General features: G+C 37.4%; 1 protein-coding gene across 15 annotated transcripts in view; it reads left to right on the top strand.

Moving 5' to 3' along the window:
• Positions 1-20,505, top strand: part of L3MBTL3 (L3MBTL histone methyl-lysine binding protein 3) — a 90,220-nt gene that overhangs the window by 34,521 nt on the left and 35,194 nt on the right. For all 15 annotated transcript variants that reach the window (XR_003262180.2, XM_026120378.2, XM_064508973.1 and 12 more), the window contains 5 exons: positions 540-675; positions 5,828-5,919; positions 6,486-6,637; positions 14,610-14,686; positions 18,054-18,139. Coding sequence is in view for 14 of the 15 variants with exons in the window: in XM_026120378.2 (XP_025976163.2) it covers positions 540-675; positions 5,828-5,919; positions 6,486-6,637; positions 14,610-14,686; positions 18,054-18,139 (543 nt within the window). In the remaining variant the exon portion in view is untranslated. The remainder of the gene's footprint in view (positions 1-539; positions 676-5,827; positions 5,920-6,485; positions 6,638-14,609; positions 14,687-18,053; positions 18,140-20,505) is intronic.

Here is a 20,505-nt window from a genome sequence, read left to right on the forward strand (position 1 = left end):
GTAGTTAACTTGATACTTCATGGAAAAATGAAGTTTTGAGGGATAGCTCCATTCTCCACTAGCATTTAATTTTAAATAACAGCTCTCATGATCTCTCTGGAGAGCTTGTTGAACACAGTCTGTCTTGGAGTTCTAGCAGTGCTCTCTTGCATGTTGATTAATCAGTAAAGCTTGAATGTCTCATCATCTGTGCCTTATCTGTGATTGTATCTGATGTATCCACACTCTTCCGTAGGGTTTCTGTTTTATTCTGATGTCGGGTTAAACAGTTGTCAAGTTTTTGAACACTAATGGCAATATCCAACTCTTATTTAATGCCTTTCACCAGAAGAGGAGGCACTCAGATTGAGAATTACTTAGCATTTTATTCTTCCCTTTTTATCATGTGAATTTATTCATCCAGTGTTGGCAGGAGCAAAAGTAAAAGGCTGACAGAATGAAAGCACACTGTTAATGTATGTAATACCTAATAGAAACTGTTATGTGTAGGGAGAACATCTTAAAACTTAGTATTGTATTTTGTACATTCTTGCTTTTAGGTTTGTGGCTACAGAATACGACTCCATTTTGATGGATACCCAGATTGTTATGATTTCTGGGTGAATGCTGATTCTTCAGATATTCATCCTGTTGGATGGTGTGAGAAAACAGGTCACAAGCTTCATCCACCTAAAGGTATTGTATAGTCTGAGATGTGCACATTTTTCATAGCTCTGAAACGGAGACTTTCTATGTAATCCTGTGATTTCTTTCTTTTTTGCCAGAAACTTTTTTCTTAATTGAGTCAGAGCACTTGAACATCCCATATTATACTCTGCTTGAAGTCTTGCTAAAATCTGGAAGTTGAAATCCTGCCTTTTCTGTTCAGCAGAAATTCACAGAACGCAAGACAAAAAATTAACCAGCAGAATCATTCATAAGGCATTATGAAGGAAATTTAAGCAACAAACCTAGACACCAAATAAATACTTCTTTGCAATGAAACAGCAACGTACTGGTGAAATGTATGCTCAAACTGAGGTCTCGCAGCTGAGAATCCCTCAGTGGGTGGTCTTAGGACATTTTCATTATTACATGTTAACCAGCATTATTATGAATGTGTTGACACAGACTAATAAAGATTGTGCTCATGCCACAAAGAGTAAGCTTGGAATAGAGACAAAAAGAGGAACTAACAGATAAGGAGGGACAATAAAAGATAAGATTACAAGCCTGAAAGCATAATCTGTTCATAGTTTTGTAAATGATGTAAGTGTTGAAATATGTGTAATTCACTTGCTTAATTATTCTGTTTCAAACTAGATAACTATTTTATTTTGGCAGATAGAGGGAGGGCATCTGTGTGAAACTGTACCATTTCAAAAAAGATAAACGGGCTTCCTTTTTGGGTAGGAAGGGAGTATACAGGGATGAAGGGGTCAAATTAGACAGGAGAGTGAGAAATAAATGAATGTGGTATTTTGACTTACACAATAAGAGTAGGATAATATGATTTTAAAAGGCTGCAAAAAGATGAATGTACAGAGAGTCAGAGGCTGATTTATGGAGAATTAAAAACATGTGGATATAAGTGCTTGGTTGTGGAAAATGAGAGTAAAGCCACTGAAAGTATATTGGCAGAGGGTCTGTCAGCTGGGGTGAGGATGGCATTTTTGCAGCTGAGCCTTGTGGGAATATGAAGGAGCCTGTGTTGCTCTTCTGAGTACTCCACAAGTTCCACTCTGGCTACAGGGCAAGAGTGCTCTGTGCTACTGCTGCAATATGTGACTTTTCATTGGAACATAGTTCTGAGTAATTGGTTGTGTAGAAGTAGTAATTTCTCGAACATAAATCAGAATTTCTCAGAAGGTTGCCCTCCCCTGAAGTAGTAACTTATATATGGTAAATGAGTAGTCCCCAGTTTATACAGAATTATTGATGTTATCGCAGCATGCTTAGGAAGTTTGGTACCTGTGGTGCAGGTTTGTCATCTTTTCCATCTTAAATGGCTGTTTTAAAAAGCTTAGTCATTTGTTAACCATAAATTACTGCCGCTGGAAGAAAGATAAAATCTTTCTCCAAGTCACTTATATGAAAATTTTCTTCTAGTTTTAAATTGGTGAGAAAACTGTTCTTCAGTTTATTTTTTCACCACCTTGGAGCAGTGGGTAGATCCTTTTTCTTAGGAAAGTCACGGAGTCTACCATAGGTGCTGAGGGAGAAAATTTACAAGGATATATAAAGGTAATCGTCAGGAATCTGGTTGTCATTTCTGCACTGCTATGTAATCCCACTACCCCCAAGACATTCCAGCCCTTACGAATAGCAAGATTGTTCCCTGGTATTTTTCTCCAAATCCAGCAAAATACTCTGCCCTCTGCATAGATTGGCTCCGTCCCCTCAGTGTTAACCTGTTTCATCACTGATGATGTAGTATGGTGGGATTGCTGAAACCTACTTGTATACTCATGGGACTTTTTCCACTGTCCCAGTGAAACGTTAGCTTACGCATGAGGTGGAAGAGAAATAAGAATCAGTAATGTAGAGCTGTACATTGGAAGGAGGCTAAGGGGAATTGGTCTTTCACCAGTTAAAGATATTTCTTCTAGTTTTGCAACAGTAGGTCTTTCACTGCTTAGATTTAACTGATATTTGCAGAGTTATGTTATTCCGAGGGGAGGGAGAAGAAGTCAGTCTTAGGTTGTCAGGACTTTTTGTGGGATTTTATTGGGTTTTGAGGAAAAAATATATATTTTTTAATATCCAGTACATTTTTGTGTCCACAGAAATTTTTTTATGTCTAGTCAATCACCAAGGTGGACTGACAGCTTACGTTTTGCTGTGGTATTACATTTTGATAATGCTTTTTCTATAGCATCCATTGCAAACCACATGAGTACTAAAGCCGGTTCCAGTTACAGCAGTTTGCTTAGGGTATAGTATTGTATATAAAATGCCACCTCACAGCAGAACTTAGAAGTTTGCGTTAGTAGCCATTTGTTTTCCAGATATAATCCAAACTGATGATCTTTACGCTGTAACCAATAAACAATTTGGGACCTGGTTGCCTGAGATATGAACAGACGCTACTGCAGTCTTTCTGCGCAGTGCTGACGTGGTTGATTGTGCAAGCTTGGGCAGAAGTGTCCTGGTTTTACAGGAGAGGGTTATGGGCAGGATACTCTCCAGAAGGACTTTTGGGCGCAGTAATTGACTCTCTGTTTTCTGAGAGGGCTGAAAGAGGGAAACTTCCTGAACATGTGCCTAAATTAATCTTTTTTGTTAGGTATGGAGGTTCTGGAGGAAAGGGAGGCTCTTGCAAAACCCACTGGTTTACCTTGGGAGTCGGTGGGGGAGGGCAAGGGAAGTGAGAAAGGAAGAGGAATAATATTGTTAGAAGTGTTTTCTGATACATACTTGTATCCTTATTTATTAAAATGGAAGGGACAGGTTATTCTCAGTCCCTTGCTGTCAGATGGGTCTCACAGTGGTGTTTCCCATCCCCATGGCAACAGAAGCACCAAGCCTGCAGCTTGATCTCCAGCAGACGCCTGGGCGAGGTGACCGGGAGAGAGTGAAGCTGCAAAACAAAATTGTTTCGCAGAAAGGAAAAAAAAAGTGCTTCAGAAACTGTATTCATTCTGCATGCAAAGGAGGTTATCTTTCATCTCTTATAAATGAAATGTGCAGAGAGAGGATGGATGTGTGTGCATGCTTGTGAAGGTGTTATGGGCGTGAAGATAGTTTTGATGCTCCACTGGGACATGGGAGACTGAGGTTTTAGTTGCTACTCTGCCTTGCAAAAGACTATCATAGCAATATGAATATATTGTAAACTGAGTATAGATTCTTTCATCATGCCAAACATCAGGGTGAAATTAGCTGAAGTAAAGGAACTTCAAATTTTGTTGTTTTTTTAAGATACCTTGCCCATAGGGATGGTTGGTGATGACTAACAGATCAGGGCAAGGACTGCAGGAAGGACTTCTGTAAGAACGAATTCAGCTGGTCTACAGCAATGGTGTATCAAGACAAGAGGTATTGGAGTACAAAGAGAAGTATATTTATTAGGACTTGGGGGTTAATTTGTATTAGCTAATATTTAGAATGAAAACTGAGAAAGGCAGATGTAGAAAGAGTGAAGTAAAGGGATCTTGACTTATGGTGCCTAAGAAAACATAAGATTCTCAGAAGGTTAAACAGAGCTGTTGTCCGTGGCATATAAAGAATAGCACTTCAAATAGTCAAAAGGTAAAATAATTCAGTAGTTAAGGAAATCGCTCACTGAAATTGGCAGTATTTTTGATCTTGTTTTACTGGATTGTAACACAGGAACTAAAATAGATATTCCTGTAACTATTATTTAAGGGGACAATAAAGGAAGAAGACTACATGCTTGCAACTCTTAGCATTGCTTTAATGATGAGAAGTATTAGTGGTTTGATGTGAATTATTTTATGTAATTCATTATATTACAATTTTTTTTTCTTGAACAACCTAGTAATAAACAGAAAATCAGACTTTTTTCCAGTTGTTGTATGAATGCATAGAATAAAAAATATGGAAAGTCCATGTAGGGAGTAGTTTACAGTGTAAATACGTCATGCATACAGGGGTATATTTTGCATAAGAGAGCCTGGGGCAAGGGTAGTTTAAGCAACTATTTTGATACCACCTGCAAAGTCTGTTTTAAAGCTAGTGATGCTGTGTTGGTGATAGCCTGAGGATGTGACAGGTTGAAGTTTGTAGGAAGGGGGAATTTCTTGTGTTAGACCAATTGGCGTAGTTGGAAAAGCTTTCGGGCCTGTAGATCCTTCGTTGGTTCTGAAATAGAAGCAACAGGTTACAAAACTGGTTGAGAATGGTTGCTTTGAGTTTGTTCGTTGTTTTCCTGTCACTCAGACCGTCAGAGAAAGGACAGCTAGTCCCTGTGAGGTAGAAGGGAGAGGGATGGTAAGGTGTGATTTTCTTGGGAAAGAGACATGTGAATTGTAGCTTGTGCAGCTTGGAGAATTTTGCTGGGAGGGAGAGAGGGAGGGAGGGAGGTTATAACATAAAATTGATATCTTATTGAGACTGTGTTTTTTGATATCTGGTAGAATTATGGATTTCGGTTCCCAGGCTTTCCCTTGAAGTTGTTTTGTTCCTTGAAGACCTTCAGGTCCCTTGAGGGTCAGGACTGTGAGATCAGAGATCAGAGATAGAATAATAATTTTGTAAGAAATGCTCCCCAGCTTGTTTTGAAGCTAACATTGAAACTGAGCTGAAGTCTCCTGAGGTCCTGCCCAGTGCTTTATTTGTATACCATTCTTCCTGTATACCTATCATTCTTCCTCCTAGATGAAGATTAGGAACAGTCCTAATTTCAGTCCTAGACAAGTATAAAAAGCTAATAATCTGTAGCTCAGCAAAGCATAGTATTTTGTAAAAAAACCTTGATATTTTGGTAAGAAAGCTCAATGAGCCCCAAATAGAGAACATGATTCCTTTTTGTAATATGAAATGCCCAAATAAAAATAGAGAAGTTACATCAACTTTCTTTTGAGCTCTGTAAGCTACTCTACAGTGTGTCATGCTTCAGTTCCTAATAACAAAAAACAGTGCTCCCTCAAAGTCTCCTTGAGTTTATACTGGGGTAAAATTAGTAGTTAAAATGAGTTTTCCCTATGTAATTTATATGAAATTAAAATACTAATTGACAGTGTGTGATGCTTTTCAGTTTTGAAATTGTAAAAATAGTTCAGAACCAGATGGAAAAATAATGTTATTAATTATGATCAACACTTACATGCACCTTGTGTTTCATGCCTATTTTATTGTTTGTCCTTCTTTTATGGCCCTCATTTAGGATACAAGGAAGAGGAATTCAGCTGGCCCGCATATCTAAAGGCATGCAAGGCTCAAGCTGCTCCTAAATCTCTGTTTGAAAACCAGAATGTGGTAAGTACTCACTTGTTACTGATAGTGTGGAAAGTTGCAAGTGGGCTCACATTTATGGTAGTGAACTTAAAACAGATTTCAGTGATTGCAGACTTGAAACCCTGAAAACGTTTTTATCTTAAACTAGAATAAATTCCTTAGTAATCTTTGTGTCAGTTCACCTCTGAAATTCTGATCCATTAATTTGTTTTGCTGATCTGTTTAAACATCTAATCTGACACATTCAGAAACAGTATATTAAATGAACTTTAATAATTTTTATTATTGTTGTGTCTCACATCATGACGTTGTAGAACAGATACAGCCTTTCAGAAGGAGCATCTGAGACAGAGTCAAAATCTACACTTTTCAATTTTAGCAGTATGTTCAGGGCTTTTTTATTTCATAAACCATGAGTCTGTCTCTGTGTTTTAGCATCTCTCTTGTCAACTAATTAGGCTGCTACCATTCTGTTGGGGCAGCTAATTGGGAAATTCAGAAATGACATCAATGTATTGATTGCAGACACTAGGGAGATTTCTGGTTTTATAGTATTTATCTTTAATTAAATATCTTTCTCTATGTAGACAGTGATTCCATCGGGATTTCGAGTAGGAATGAAGCTTGAAGCTGTAGACAAAAAGAACCCTACTTTCATTTGTGTTGCTACGGTAACAGACATGGTGGACAATCGTTTTCTGGTTCATTTTGACAACTGGGATGAGAGTTACGACTATTGGTACGATGTTTTTGTTTTGTATTCTAGTGAGCTGTATCAGAAGTGTGTTAGCTTTAAAGCAGTATTTTTGGTGATACTTTACATACTGTGCATACAGTCACCATATAACCTTCTGCTACATTTATAAGCGTTGCTACCAGACTGTGTCTTGATGGCAGACTGGAGGAATCCGGTATGTGTGTCAGGCTTTATGTAAAAAATTTCCAGAGGTTGTCATAAGTAAGTGTTTGCTTTGCATGCAATCCTGTGTCTGGAGTTGTAGAATAATTTTTCACTTGAATTATGCAATATCTCTGAGACTGATATCTTTAGTGAAGAATATACACCATGACAATGATCATGTTTATAATTAGATTTGCTAATTTTAGATTAGGATCCATTCTCTTGGTCCATCATGTTGTTCAGGCTGAACCTTAGCTGTCTTCTGTGAGGCTTCAGGATAGCAGCAAAACTTGGTGTTAGTTTTTTGTGTACGGTGTTCCTCAGTATACCCTGGTACCCTGACCTGTACTGGAGATAGCCTTCCTGCATGTTGTAAGGTGGGCGTGCTTTGTGTACCTATATGAAAAGTCAGTGAATGGAGCAGGACACATTATGAGCATAAAGATCTTGAAGGACATTCAGGCTTTGGATATCACGGTGCAGGTCTGTTTTTGCAGTTGCGCCTTGTATTGACAAATCATTTAGAGCAAGGTAATATCTTACATTCTTTGAAGAGTAAGTTACTGTAGAATAGCTAAAACGTTGTAAGCCTACATTGTGGGTCCCATCCTGGCAACTTAATTATATAGCTCTGCCTGCGAAAATAAATGATGAAGAAAGTGTTCTCCAAGTGTATTTGAATTGACAGGTGTGAACCTGTCATGTAACTTTAAAACTTTGTAAGCCCATCTCTGGAGATAATAATTTTAAGGGCCTCAAGACCAATAAGCTGTAGGAAAAATAAATTATTGAAACAGTGGTGAACAGGCATTTCAGTGAGGTTGAGATTGAGTAGCAAGGTGATAGGCCATACAAAACAAAGACTAGAAGGATTAGTGATTATTTCCATGATGAAATTGTTAATACAGAGCTTGTTTCCTATACAGATTGGCAAGACTGGAAACTGTTAAAAGATATTCTGAATTTCCTGATTTTTAAATACTCACTTAAATAACAGTTATGCTTTTAATTAATAATGAAAACAGCATTTGTGCAAGGCTTTTAAGGCAAATGAATGCCATGCAATACAACCTGTAGTTAGTTTGTTTAGAGGTACCATACCTCTGCAAAACATTGCACTGTGTATAGCAGCCATATGCTGAATTTCGGCTATGTTAATGTGCCCATGTCAACAGGAATTCAGCCCACGAGTCTTTTCAGAAGAGGGGAAAACAGTCTATAAGCACATAATCAGGCTTTAAATTTTTACTCTCATATTATTCTGAAACAGGATTTCTGAATTTTGTATGTAAAATAAGTAAAATAACACATTTCTAAAAGATAAGGGAAAATTGAAGTGAAAAATATTTAGGTCTTTCTTTGAAAAATCACTGGAGCTATGCTTTTATTGAAGCCAAGCTGAAGCTTTATTCTCTTAGTGAATTCTAAAAATACCTTTTTGGAAGGAATAAGAAAATGCTGCTAGAAATATTGTGTATGCAAATTAAATTCCGAGTCATGTGGCCTACCTCTCTACATTGTCGTAACTGAGCACAGGATTGAATAGAGGAGGAAGGAAAGAAGACGGGAGAAAAGAATGGCAAACAAAAATAGTAGTGAAATGTCCTGCCAAAAGAGAGCCTGAAAATACTGTTGTCCTGGAGGCATCCCACTTACTTTTCAAATGTTAGATGCCAGGCCTGTAGGGCCCTTAAAATACCTCGGGTGCATAAGTTTTACACCTACCAATGGCTATCTGTAAATAAAACTGAAAAGTTCTGTTGGGATTGCACAGCGTGGTTGACCTTCCATTTCCCCTGCACCTGTGAGTGAGTGTCACTCTCTGAATTATGATGCGTTCAGTAGGGAAAAATGGTGTATTTGGTGTATGTAGTTGTTTATTTTCAAACACGTACCTTTCTTTCTCTGTATACCTTATGTGATTTAGCCAAGTTGGGTAGATTGAACTTTTTTTTGAGTATAAAAATTTGTTCCCGTTTGTGGATGACTGAAAGACAGCAGACTAATTTTACTGAACTTGAAGCAGCAGGAATAAATTACCATCACCTAAGCTTTTTTAAGGTTCATGCTTTTAGCCTAAAGGTATATTTCCTGACTTCTCTGAGGATTAGAAAATACATTAATGGTTGAAAATAAGTACCTTAGCTAGAATTAGTCATTGCTAGAGCTCTTTAACACATGGTGATTAGATAGTTTCAGTGTACAGCATTATAAATCCCATTAAATTGTCCATTGGCAATGGCTTTTAGAGGGAAGAAAAGTGGACAAAATTGACAAATTTAAGACTTCTGTTCAGGAAGGAGAATTTGGGGCTGTACTCTACAAGCCTTCAGGTCCTTTCCCTCTATCCCATCTTTTTTGATGGAACAAGTAATGCTTCTTTGAGAACCACGGATATTACCTCTGAGTAGAGTTTCCAAATGTGCTTGAAATTGGACTAAATTTGGAAAACAGCAATAACATTTGAGAATGTGACTTTAGGATGTTTTTTGAATGAGTAGTCTCACTTATCATATGTTGAGGTAGACAAAGATTAGTACTACAAATTCTTTGGGTAAGTCTACACTATGAATTAACTGTAGGTCTAAGCTGGCTTTCAATTCTGCATTCTCTTAAATCTGTTTTGTTTACCTGAAGGCATGTTTAAGACAGAGACTTTGCCTGAGCTTCCTAATTTTTTGTGCCAAAACTCAAACACACTTAGGTGAAGCTTTGCTGCCTTGCTGTCACTGGCTGTCACTGGTTGAATGGTGGCAGTGCTGAGGGTGCTGCAACCCAGTCTGCTGGCTGTTATCCCAAACTCGCCAGGTCAGAAGGCTGTGCCCTAATCCACTGCTTGGTCTGAACTTCACCTGCAGAAAATGTGCTACAGTCAGCTTTTGGGACCAGCTCACCAGGATTGGGAGAAAATACCATGTCCCATGCTTCACTCAGCATTCTGTAATGTCTGCCGTGCATAGAAAAATGTTTTCTGAAGCGCCTTGTGAAGACAAATCAGCTTTTGATTATCTGAATCCTTTATTTCCCGTATGAGTTTTGGAACAGACTGCATGTTGGTGTAGGTGTGAATAAGAGGTCAGCTCTCATCTCCACTATCATCTGTTACTTTGCTAATACCAAAGTCTTTACAAGTTGTGCACTGCTTGTTTCTTTTTTGAGATAATTAACTTTGCTCCACTCTCCCTTTGAAAAGGAGTGGTCTTTTTGAAGGGACTACATTATGCAAAAAAAGAAAATAAAACAATCTAAAGCATGAATCATAGCACGTGCTAGTTTTAACTAGGCTAAATGGATAATGGACCAATGTGTGACTCTAATCCTCTAAAATTTCTTGCAAACTGCTGGGCACCTGTCTTACCATCAGACGTCAAACAGAAAATACAGTAATGTGGCTTGGTAGATCAGCTGTGGACACATACCATGACCTCATGCACCATGATTTTTAGAAAGTCCTGACCTAGAGTATTACCAGCTTTATGCTTAGTAATGATGAAGTGTTCTCACTCATGCACTAGATGGGGCTGTAGGATGCTTTCTGTATTTTTCTTCTTTTTCTTTCCTTTTTTCTTTTTTTTTTGTGCACAGCTAGATATACTTACATGTACTCACAATCAGTAAGTTGTACAAGCAGCATTCCTGAGGGCATAAGTATTATTTACTTGTATAATGCATGTGTTTTTTGATAGATAACATTTTTGTTACAGATTCTATCTACATTTAATAAGGTGGTAATCAAGAATATCACAATAAATTGTTTTCTCAAGAGGGAGAAATTAGAAATTATTTTAAAACACAAAATGAGTATAACACATTTAGCTTGTGTGAAAAATCCTGGTTACTAAATCAAAATTCTGTTCAAATCTTCAGATAGAGACCCAGTTGGGGAAACACTTTTCTAAAAGAATTGAATATTCATTCTTTTAACAACTAGCATTATCATCTGTCGCTCTGTTTAAGGTTCTTGGATTAGCCTCAGTTTCCATTGTGGATAATAGATGTCTTTTTGTATGGGAGTGCTCTCACATGATGGATGGAGTGGTTTGTAAGTGAAATAAATTGTGTGACTTTTGCAGTCTTGCTCTGTTAGTTGAGAGGGTCTGTGTCACAACTCCGCTACTTTACAAAAGGTAGTATTGCTCCACTGTATGCCAGAGGTAAGCAGGTTTGTAGATGCAAAATGCTTCAGCTCCTGATGAAGCTCCTAGTCAATAACCTTTCTTGGCCTGCAAGCATCTTCAGAATTCATTATCGTATTTCCTGAAGTGAGTGAACTGGTTAATCTCTGTTCTGTTTTGGAGTAAAAATTCAGAGCTGTGGGGCAATGCAGACTGACTGTGGAAGGTGAGACTAGGCTTTAACATTCCAGTTTACAAGTCTTAGGCTTAGTCTAACAGATTATAGTTGTTCCTCAAACTGGATATAATTGTCCGTGAAAGAACACAAACTAAAGCATGATCGTTTTAGTTCAAATTATGCATGTTTTATACTGGTCTCCACTTTTTATTGTTAAATGGACTGTTAGAAGCTCAAAGGCTGTACAAATCAGTATGTAAAGACTGACTGTCTCACCTGGTTTTGCTGGAATGGGGCCATTTTTTTTTCATGAGGGCCCCATGGTTGCAGAGGCTTCTTATAAGCCTGTCTGTAATGATTGGGTTTTTCTTTTAAAAGTTCATCAAAATGTTAGACGCGTTTTACGGTGTTACTTTGCAGTGCTGTTCCATGTAGCATTCATTGCTACATGTTGCGCGTGTAGCTCCTTGCTGTAATGTCTGAGCATCTTCTGATAGCGCATCTTTTACTGTGACAGACTTTGGTCACCTGCTTCTTCTTGACTCTTTTCTTTAAGAACAGAAGTGTGTGCAGTGGCATTTACTGTTCAGAATTTTATAAAAATATATGTTCAAATTATATGCTTCAAAAAGCAAAACAGAAGAAATGCATTCAAGAAGTTTGTCCTGACAAGTGTTTTTCATTTCTCCCCTGTTGTGTAAGCGTAATACTGCTAATAACATGCTAACTTATGGACAGGGCTAACTTATGGACTGCTAATAACATGCTAACTTATAACAACATGCTAACTTATCGCAGATGTAACTGGGAACATCCTAGATGTAACTGGGAACATTGTTCCCAGATGTAACTTGCGAGTCTGTTGAAAATAATTTGTGGACTTTACTCCAAAACATTTCAGAAAGTAAGAGGACATCCTTCCAGTGAGGAAGGATGCTTTGTCCATGTAAAACCCTCTCATGTAAAAGTCTAATTTTGAGATGAATAGAGGATAGAAATGCCTATATGGTCTGCTGCCTCCCTTGCTCTTCAACTTTTATTCACAGTTGCTGTAAAGAGAAAGGAAAAGGAAGGGGAGGGAGCATGAAGCGTTCACCTTTTCTCTGGGGCAAAGCTTTTCTAGGAGTCAGAATGCTGAGTTTCAGCAACGCAAAATTATCACAGAAGTCCTTTTGGTTCCTTTTATTAACGGTAATTTCAGTGGTTTAGAAAGTACCTGGTGTGATACTGTATAAATAAAAGATACATACAATAGTTTTATATATTGTAGTAGTACAAAAGGGTGATATCTTTATTGTGAGTTGGATCCTTAGCTATTGTCAGAGCCCTTAGAGAGTCTATCAAGGGTAGACTTTATCTTCTAGAAATTGATCTGTTTGGCATTATTACAAAGAAGCAGTAGCACAGCTGTTCCTAATATATAAAGCCACAAAATAATTGCACTAGATTGACTAATATTTTTCCGCATTAGTGTTTGACTCCTTTTAAGTACAAGGCTGGAAGAATGCTTGCTGTGAGATAATGGTTCTGAGACACCCAGATTGCATTTTTGTTGTTTAAACACATCTCTGCTGAATTTCAGATGTTGTATAAAATTGATTCTCAGATATTTTTAAAGTTCAGTATTATTTTATGAATTCTGTGTATGAAGTGCTTCTTTATTTTTCCTTTATGTAGCACAAGTTCAAAACTGCAATGCGATAGTAGCCCGGGATTCATTCTGCAGTCTTTTATGTGCTGTTTCCTTTTGCAATTCTTAAAAACATTTTTGTGTTGAAGGTTTGATTTGAGTGTTAAGACATCAGAGTGCCTGCTCATTTACTTTCCCCTTGTTTTTCTCTCATGCACAATTCTTTGTACTCTCCTAGATATTACAGATTATCAACCTGTGATGTTTTTTAAAATATACATTAATACTGCTAATTAAGGGAGCTAATGGCATATGAACCTCTAACAAGCCTCCTACTACTTTCCAGGTAGATACAGATACTGATTCTAACTATGAAGGTGAGCAGACCTGCTCTTCAGGTATTTTGTGTTAGCAACTCCTGGGCTGGAGAAAAGGGGAGAAAAAGGGGAAATGCATCTTCAGTCTGATGGTTTAGAGCAGGATTAAATAGAAACTGGATGACAGTGAGTGTTTCAGTAATTCGTCCAATGATTATTGAATATGAAGTGCATAATCAGAGTAGAGAGCAGAGTCCATGGATCCCTCCCAAGTGACTGAACCAATAGGATATGGTTATATGCCTTATGTATCGATAGGTGTGGTGTGATGTGCCATGGTCTTTTAGCCAGGTCAGAGCATCGTGGTAAGATTGACTTCCTCCAAATGTAGTTTGTTGGCCTCAGTGCAGCCTTGGAATGAGTATGCACTAGGCTCCTTACAATCATTAAGTATTGATGAAGATGTAAAGATGGTGCATGTGTTGTAGTGGAGCTTGAGTGCTTTTCACGCTTTCTACAGGGCAGTCTTACTTTTTGCGTTTTCTAGTAATATTGTACTGAATGTTTAAACAGTTTTTCTCTCATATGTTTTTATACCAACTACATTTTTGCCATGTTTGAGATTTTTTTGTGTGCTGCTAACAGAACTCGATAGCCATCATCCAGTGCTGCTTTCTTGTAAGCAGAACATAACTAAACCACTGAGATTAGTGAAAGTGATCTCTTCTTGTTTCAGACAGATGCCAGCACATGCCAGCTTCAGCTCACCCAGCCTCCTTTAGTCATAGGCAACAGCATTTAGTGCCGAATTTGATGCATATGACTCAGAAAATACTACAGGAAGTTGTTTTTCCCATGCATTGAGAGAATTCGATCCATCTTTACAGCACAATTTACACTCCGGGATCACTAGTTAGTCCTGGACTCTTGCAGGCAGTTTGGGGCTTAAAATGCTGTTTTATTCCTTTTCACGGAGTACAGTGACTATTTCTCTCTGATTTGTACTTTGATTATGTGCTACCTGGGTTGTGATAATGTATCTACAACTCCATTCAAACCTCTCAGAATCAGGTTTTGAATTTTTGCTTGTTATTGAGAGTATATTGCAGTTATGCATGAATTTCTGATCTGCCTCTAGGTGCAACTCAGATGACTAATCTAGGTCTTTAAACTTTCAGTTCAAAATTTGGGTCTTGGCAGTGCATAACCCCAGCTCTCTTTGGTCGGATTACTGTGCTTTTACAACCAGTTGACATGTTTCTACTCAGAATCTCTAAATTTGATTTTTTCAGGTCCAGCATTAGGGCTTCTCAGTGGATATCTATTACTGACTTAATAGACTTGATTTATTGATCTTTTAGTGAAATTGTAAAAAAGCTTTATGCTTGTTCAGGTGGTAATAAGTCTGTGTTAAATGTGTTTAAATGTTCAGATTACATTTACAGTTTATGTCTAAGACGAAGATGTCGTAGGTTATTTTCAGTTTGTTAAATCTTTTTGTGTTTTTTTTTAAGAAAAGCAGGATGCCTGAAGAAGTGCATTTTCAGTTCCTTTTTTCTTCCTCCACCAGGTGTGAGGCAGCTAGCCCACATATTCATCCTGTTGGATGGTGTAAAGAGCATAAAAGAACTCTCATCACCCCACCAGGTTTGTACCATATTGCACATCTGAAAGAATTAAGGAAATTGTAGCCAGCTGGCAGCACTGACTAAAACTTAACAATGAGCTTTATGTTACCCTTCCTGAATTTTTCTTTCTATAATGAAGATTTGGTATTTGGAGAATACGAAATTGTTTTTAAGGCTTAATATAGTGAAATTAGAGGTACAACAGACATTAGATTTTAAGTGTGCACAGCTATGTTGCTTTAGTAAAGAGACATCTATTGATGAAAGATACCTCTTGAAATCTGGAAAAGTCTGTATTTTGGGCTGCATATATCTGTGTATTCGAGGACTTATATCATGAAAATGCTGACAGAATAAATTCCAGGCTTGTGAGGCTGTTGCATAAGAAAAACACCTTCCTGTGAACCAAATATGCAAGATAACGGGTAAATGAGAAGATTACCATATGTGATCAAGGAATCAAATTTATAACGGCTCTTAGGAAGGAAGGGAATCAAAATGAGAGATGATACAGAAGAATGAAATTGTACTAATTGTAAGAATACCGCCATTTTTTCAGGAGTATTGTGTATAACTGGATTAACTGAATGCTCTCCATGTCAAGGGAAAAGGACGACAGTTATGTGAAAGTAGTATAGAACATAGCTATATGAAAATATCTCCTGCCTGACTTTGTAACTGTTGGGCCTTTATTTCCCGTAGAACTTGCAGACATAAGTAAATTACTTTTAAAAGAACAGTAGAACCAGACGAGAATCTAGTGAGAAGACTTGGGAATGTTGTATAGTACATATGCCACCTGATGGTGATCAGGCTGGCTGTCATAGTATTCCTTTCGTAATTGTTTGTCCTTCAGATCAGAACATTTGTGTGCTGAAGTTTACAGTATTTTGTTCCCCAGAAGCTGGATATGGTTTACATAAAGTTTGAGATGATATAAGCGGACGCTGGTGCCAAAGCTTTTGTGTGTGCTTTTTTTTCTTCCTGGATTAATTTTTAGCCAGATAAGTTTCCTGACTGAATCACTGTATGACCACTCAAATACTTCTGTCACAGTGAGCAGGAACAAGTGGTTGGGAAGCACAACTGTTTCTCTTAGAAATGCAGGCTTATGCTATCTTAAAATACTTTTGAAACTATAAATAGCTGTTTCATTTGTGTTCATTTTCTTGTTATTTTCCATATCTAGTTGAAATAATTTAGTTGCGTAAGCACAATTGGAGCTTGGAAGACAGGCACACACACATGAGAAATAGAGAATTTTGATACAGTGGGAGATGCAATAGTAAAGCAAAGGGCCTTTTGAAAGGAAAAAAAGATAAAACTGGTGTTTTATGAAAAGAAAAAAAGCATTGATCAAAGTTATGTGGGACTGAAGTTCATATTCAAAGTCTTCATCAGTGTTTTCATGCTGACAGCAGTGAAGACTTTCAAAGGAAACAAGCCATTCTTCAGCTCGGTGTGTAGGAGACATTTGTATTTCACAAAGATCTGTTTACTGCAAAGACAGATACGTGTTACGCGTCGTGAAGACTTGACCGGTTGTTCAAAAATAGTATGTTCACCAAATTAACTTCTTAGCTAACGATAGGAATCTCACTAAGAAACAATAATAAACTAAAAAGGAACTTCCACTTGACTTTCTAGATAGTTTTGAGTACATATACAACCAGTCAGTTTGGTTAGCGTCTAAGAAAAACACTTGACTTACTTGAGGAAGAACATAAGGAAAGCTGCTGAGGTTTGTTTTGCATAACAGCAGTTCATTCTGGATGGTGATTTAGGGATAGCTTTGACTTGTATTGGGTGAGGAGATATTTAGAAAAGAAAGACTGGCCCGTGCGGGGAAGCCACCATTAGTTTGAAACAATCTGCATCTTCATTGGATGGGGCAATGAGGGAGTCTGAGCAATTCTCCTGCATAAAGAAGCAGAGGTGTGTAATCTCCTGTGGCCTGTTTGCACTTATGCACCACTAACAGAAGTAACTTAACTGAAAATAATTCCATTTTGTTAATTAGCATAAAGTACCACTCTGGCTGTATGACTGTGTAGGGCTGCATCAAAATGTTTATAGGGAGATGTAAAGGGAAATGGTTTGTGAAGTCTGCCATTGCTCAGAAGGTAGAAGCTTGCTTTCTCCCCTTCCCTACTACTTTATTATTTCCAGGATTTTAAATGAGAAAAATACTTCTTGTTGCATTTTTAAGTGTCAATAATACGATTTCATTTTGAGAGCTTCAGATTTATTTAAAAGCAAATCTAGGTCTGCATTTTAGCTGGGGCGTGCAGGGACTGAATTCCATGTCATGTAATAGGGAAAAATGGACTCTGCTCTGCAGTCCCTGCCCTGTTATCAATATCACAGCTACACAGTCCTATTTAAAGCTGTAGATACCCGAAATAGATAAAAAGCAAGTTGGTCAACTCCACAGTTTGACCAGATAGTTCAACAGCTTAATGATGAAGGTGAAGATTTAAGGTGAAGACTGTAAGCTCTGGAATTGTTGCAGAAACTGCTTTCCATGGCCTTGACAACGTGGAAAATTTAAATGGGTTGAAACCAACTTTGACAGAAATTTTAGTGCCCAGCAATCTTGGGAAGTCATGAAGTATCTTCAGGCTATTGACTTACAGAGCACATGTGCAGTCTGTCTGTCAGCAAGTTAATTACAGCCTGTTATTCAGCAAAATCCCTTTTGACAGCTATAAGAATTGTTTTCATTCAATTCTAGATTATAAATCAAATTGTTAAACTTCTAGTGCAGATTAAAGGCGAAGGACAGGCACTGTCTACTCTTCAAAAGCCAAGCTGTCTTTGTGTTTCTTGCATAAAAGTTTTGTATGCATGACAATGGTAAATTCATTTTCCGAGAGTGGCAGCATTTTCTTTGATGATGTGTGTAAATTATTATAAATGTCCAGACTATTTTTAGAAATTTGGTTAAAATGAATTCACTAAAATATTAGCAGATAGTAAGGTGTGCTTTAAGGTGGTACAAAGTTATCATTGATTAGATTATGTTTGCCATTGAATTACTGTCTATAAAATATAGGATTGAGGTTATAACACTTGAATGAATTTCTTGAATGAAGTGAACAGATTTTGCAAGTCCACATTACTTACATTCTCAAATCCAAAGCAATCGTGGCTTTTTTTTTTCTGCTTGCTACTCCGTATTGCATATGAGAAGATTGTTGAATTTTTTTTTTAAACTTACATGGTAGATGTGCCAGAGAATTTAAAATAGCATGTCTTGTAATTATTTTATAAATCTGAAGCACAAATCAGTACAATATTATAAAAGTGTAAGTCATATTATGAATTATATATTTTTATTATTTATCCCACATTGTTTAATTTTGCTAATATTTCTTTTGTGTCAGATTACCCACATGCTAAACATTTTTCTTGGGAAAAATATTTGGAAGAAACCAGTTCCTTACCTGCACCTGCAAGAGCTTTTAAAGTGGTGAGAAAGTGCTTATATTTTTCTCATGGTGTTTAAGTGCATGTGATTAATTAGTTTAATAAGAGAATGCAGATACAATTTTCTTATGATTCCAAATGTATTCAGTTAATTAGTTGCATAATAGGTGGTTTATTTTTATGCAAGTCTGCAGTTCACTGTTAGAAATCAGATAATTATTATAAATTACTATTATTATTTTAATTGTTATAAATGAAATTAAATGCTATGAAATATTACTAAATAATGTAATTGCTTTGGGAAATTGTTGCTTAGTTATTAGAAATAATGAGGTAACTGCTGAGTCATGACAATTTATCTTAAACGTAAGTATTTCCATCCTTACTTTTTAAATGATGCCACAGATGCAGTGAGAATGTAAAAATGACTGTAGATTGTCTGGCTAGTTGTCCACGTAGTCCATTGTCTCTGGCAGTAGCCAAGAGAGGGTTTGTATTTAATATCCTTTAGCAGATTACTACTTCTGTGAGCTTGTGCACAGGGTATGTGGATAGCACCCAGAGACAGCTCCACAGCTTAACTGTGATCTGTGTGAGGATCTGTCCTCTTCTGTTCATTTTCTACCTGCTAGTTTCTTTCAGTGACTTTTCTGATAGTGAGCTCTTAGGATTTCAGTGAGAAAAGTGGATTAATCAATAACACGGACAGCGTCGCTGTTAGAAGCCAGCACCAGATAGCGGTAGCTCTGAGTCCCTGACCATAGAGCATTCTGAGTTGGTTTGTGTGAGCTTTTTAGATTAGGGTCACTAATTCTAAATAACACTTTGCTAAGAGCTGGATTAACGAATATGGTGCTTGTTGCAATTCCAGCATCAGTAAGTCACAGAACTTTATTATTGACCTAGAGTTTACTGCTTTAAAATGCTTCCTTTTTAAGAACATGTCTCAGTGTTATGTTGTCAGCTAGAATACTCAAAGCAAGCACTAGGAAGACGTTTGGATATATGTGAGAGGGGTATAGTCCTTGGCAAAACAGTGGAGGGCTCTGGCCTTGAACTGGAGAACTAGATAGCTAGAAACAGCTCTTTTATTTTTCTCTGAGAGCATCCATGTTTTAATTTCCCCCTGTGCTGTTCAGGGAATTCCTACCCCCCAGGGCGCAGGGGTGAGGATGCCTCACCAGCTGGCCCACAGGTCCTTCCATGCAGCAAAGCCTGGCTGGCTGTGTCTGTGCTGGGAAACTGGCCAGGGACATGGCACAGGCATTGGTACTGTTAAGCTGGGAGAGTGCTAGCTGGCATGGCTCATCAAAACTGTTCCAGTAGCCATTCTAACAGACCATGACTGGGTACGGTTTAGGGATTAGTGTGGTCCTGGGACCATTCCCAAAAGGTAGTTTTAACAAGGCCATCTGGTTTTGAGAAGGGAGGGGTGGAAGAGCTTAACTGTGGGTGCCAGCTGTGCTCTGCCATTTGGTTTCACTGCCAGAGAACAGTCCCTTACCTGCTTTCTTTACTAACTTGTAACCGTAATAATGCTAATTTGATAAACATAAGGAAACAGATTTAATTGGAATAGAATGCTGATGGATTGTGTTAGACTTTGGGGTGAAATATTCCTGAGAGTCACAGTATCTTATATTTTATTGTGAGAGAAATTAAGACTTCTTACATGGCAGCTGAGAAGAAAGCATTGGTGTTCTGGAACATCATGATGCAAAGTCTTAGAGGGACAGAAAGGTTGTTAGAAGTGTAAAATCAGAAAAATCACTGTTATTACACATATGTTCCTTTGAAATTAAATGAATTTTTGCTTTTGATTTTATAGATGTATATAGCAAAGATAAAATGTGATTCTCCTAACATAGCCATCTTTTTTGCCAAAACAGTGTTACAAAACAGGTATTAGGTCCTTGTTGTTCTAAATGAATATTAAGGCTATATGACAGTTTGTAAAACACTGTTATACTGTGAATTTGTTATGTTCTCAGTAGGAGACTGAAAAAGGGTGTATAATCCAGAATGAGAAAACACATACTAAGAATACTAATACATTTCCTATTAATAATTTCATATAAATTTCAGGCTGCTGGTACTTAATGCTTCATTCAGTATTGCATTGAAACCGTTGGCAAAAGACCAAAATCCCCAGAAAAACTTTTCTAGAGGATTTAGAAAAAAACCAACTGATTTAAAATAAAGAGCCTGCCTTACTTACTTGCATGAAAGGCTTGAAGCTGGGATCCCAAACTAGTTGCTTATTTCTGTAGTTTAATAACAGTGGTTTTAATTTTCTTTTTATGGTTTGATTTGTTGGGGAAGGAGGGCAAATTTGAGAAAGTGAATGCAGAAAATTTGATACGGAATTTATATGCTATACAGCTGAGGGGGTTAGGTTTTCTTCTGTTT

Source organism: Dromaius novaehollandiae, chromosome 3 (genome assembly GCF_036370855.1).
Source record: "Dromaius novaehollandiae isolate bDroNov1 chromosome 3, bDroNov1.hap1, whole genome shotgun sequence".
Taxonomy (NCBI): Eukaryota; Metazoa; Chordata; class Aves; order Casuariiformes; family Dromaiidae; genus Dromaius; species Dromaius novaehollandiae.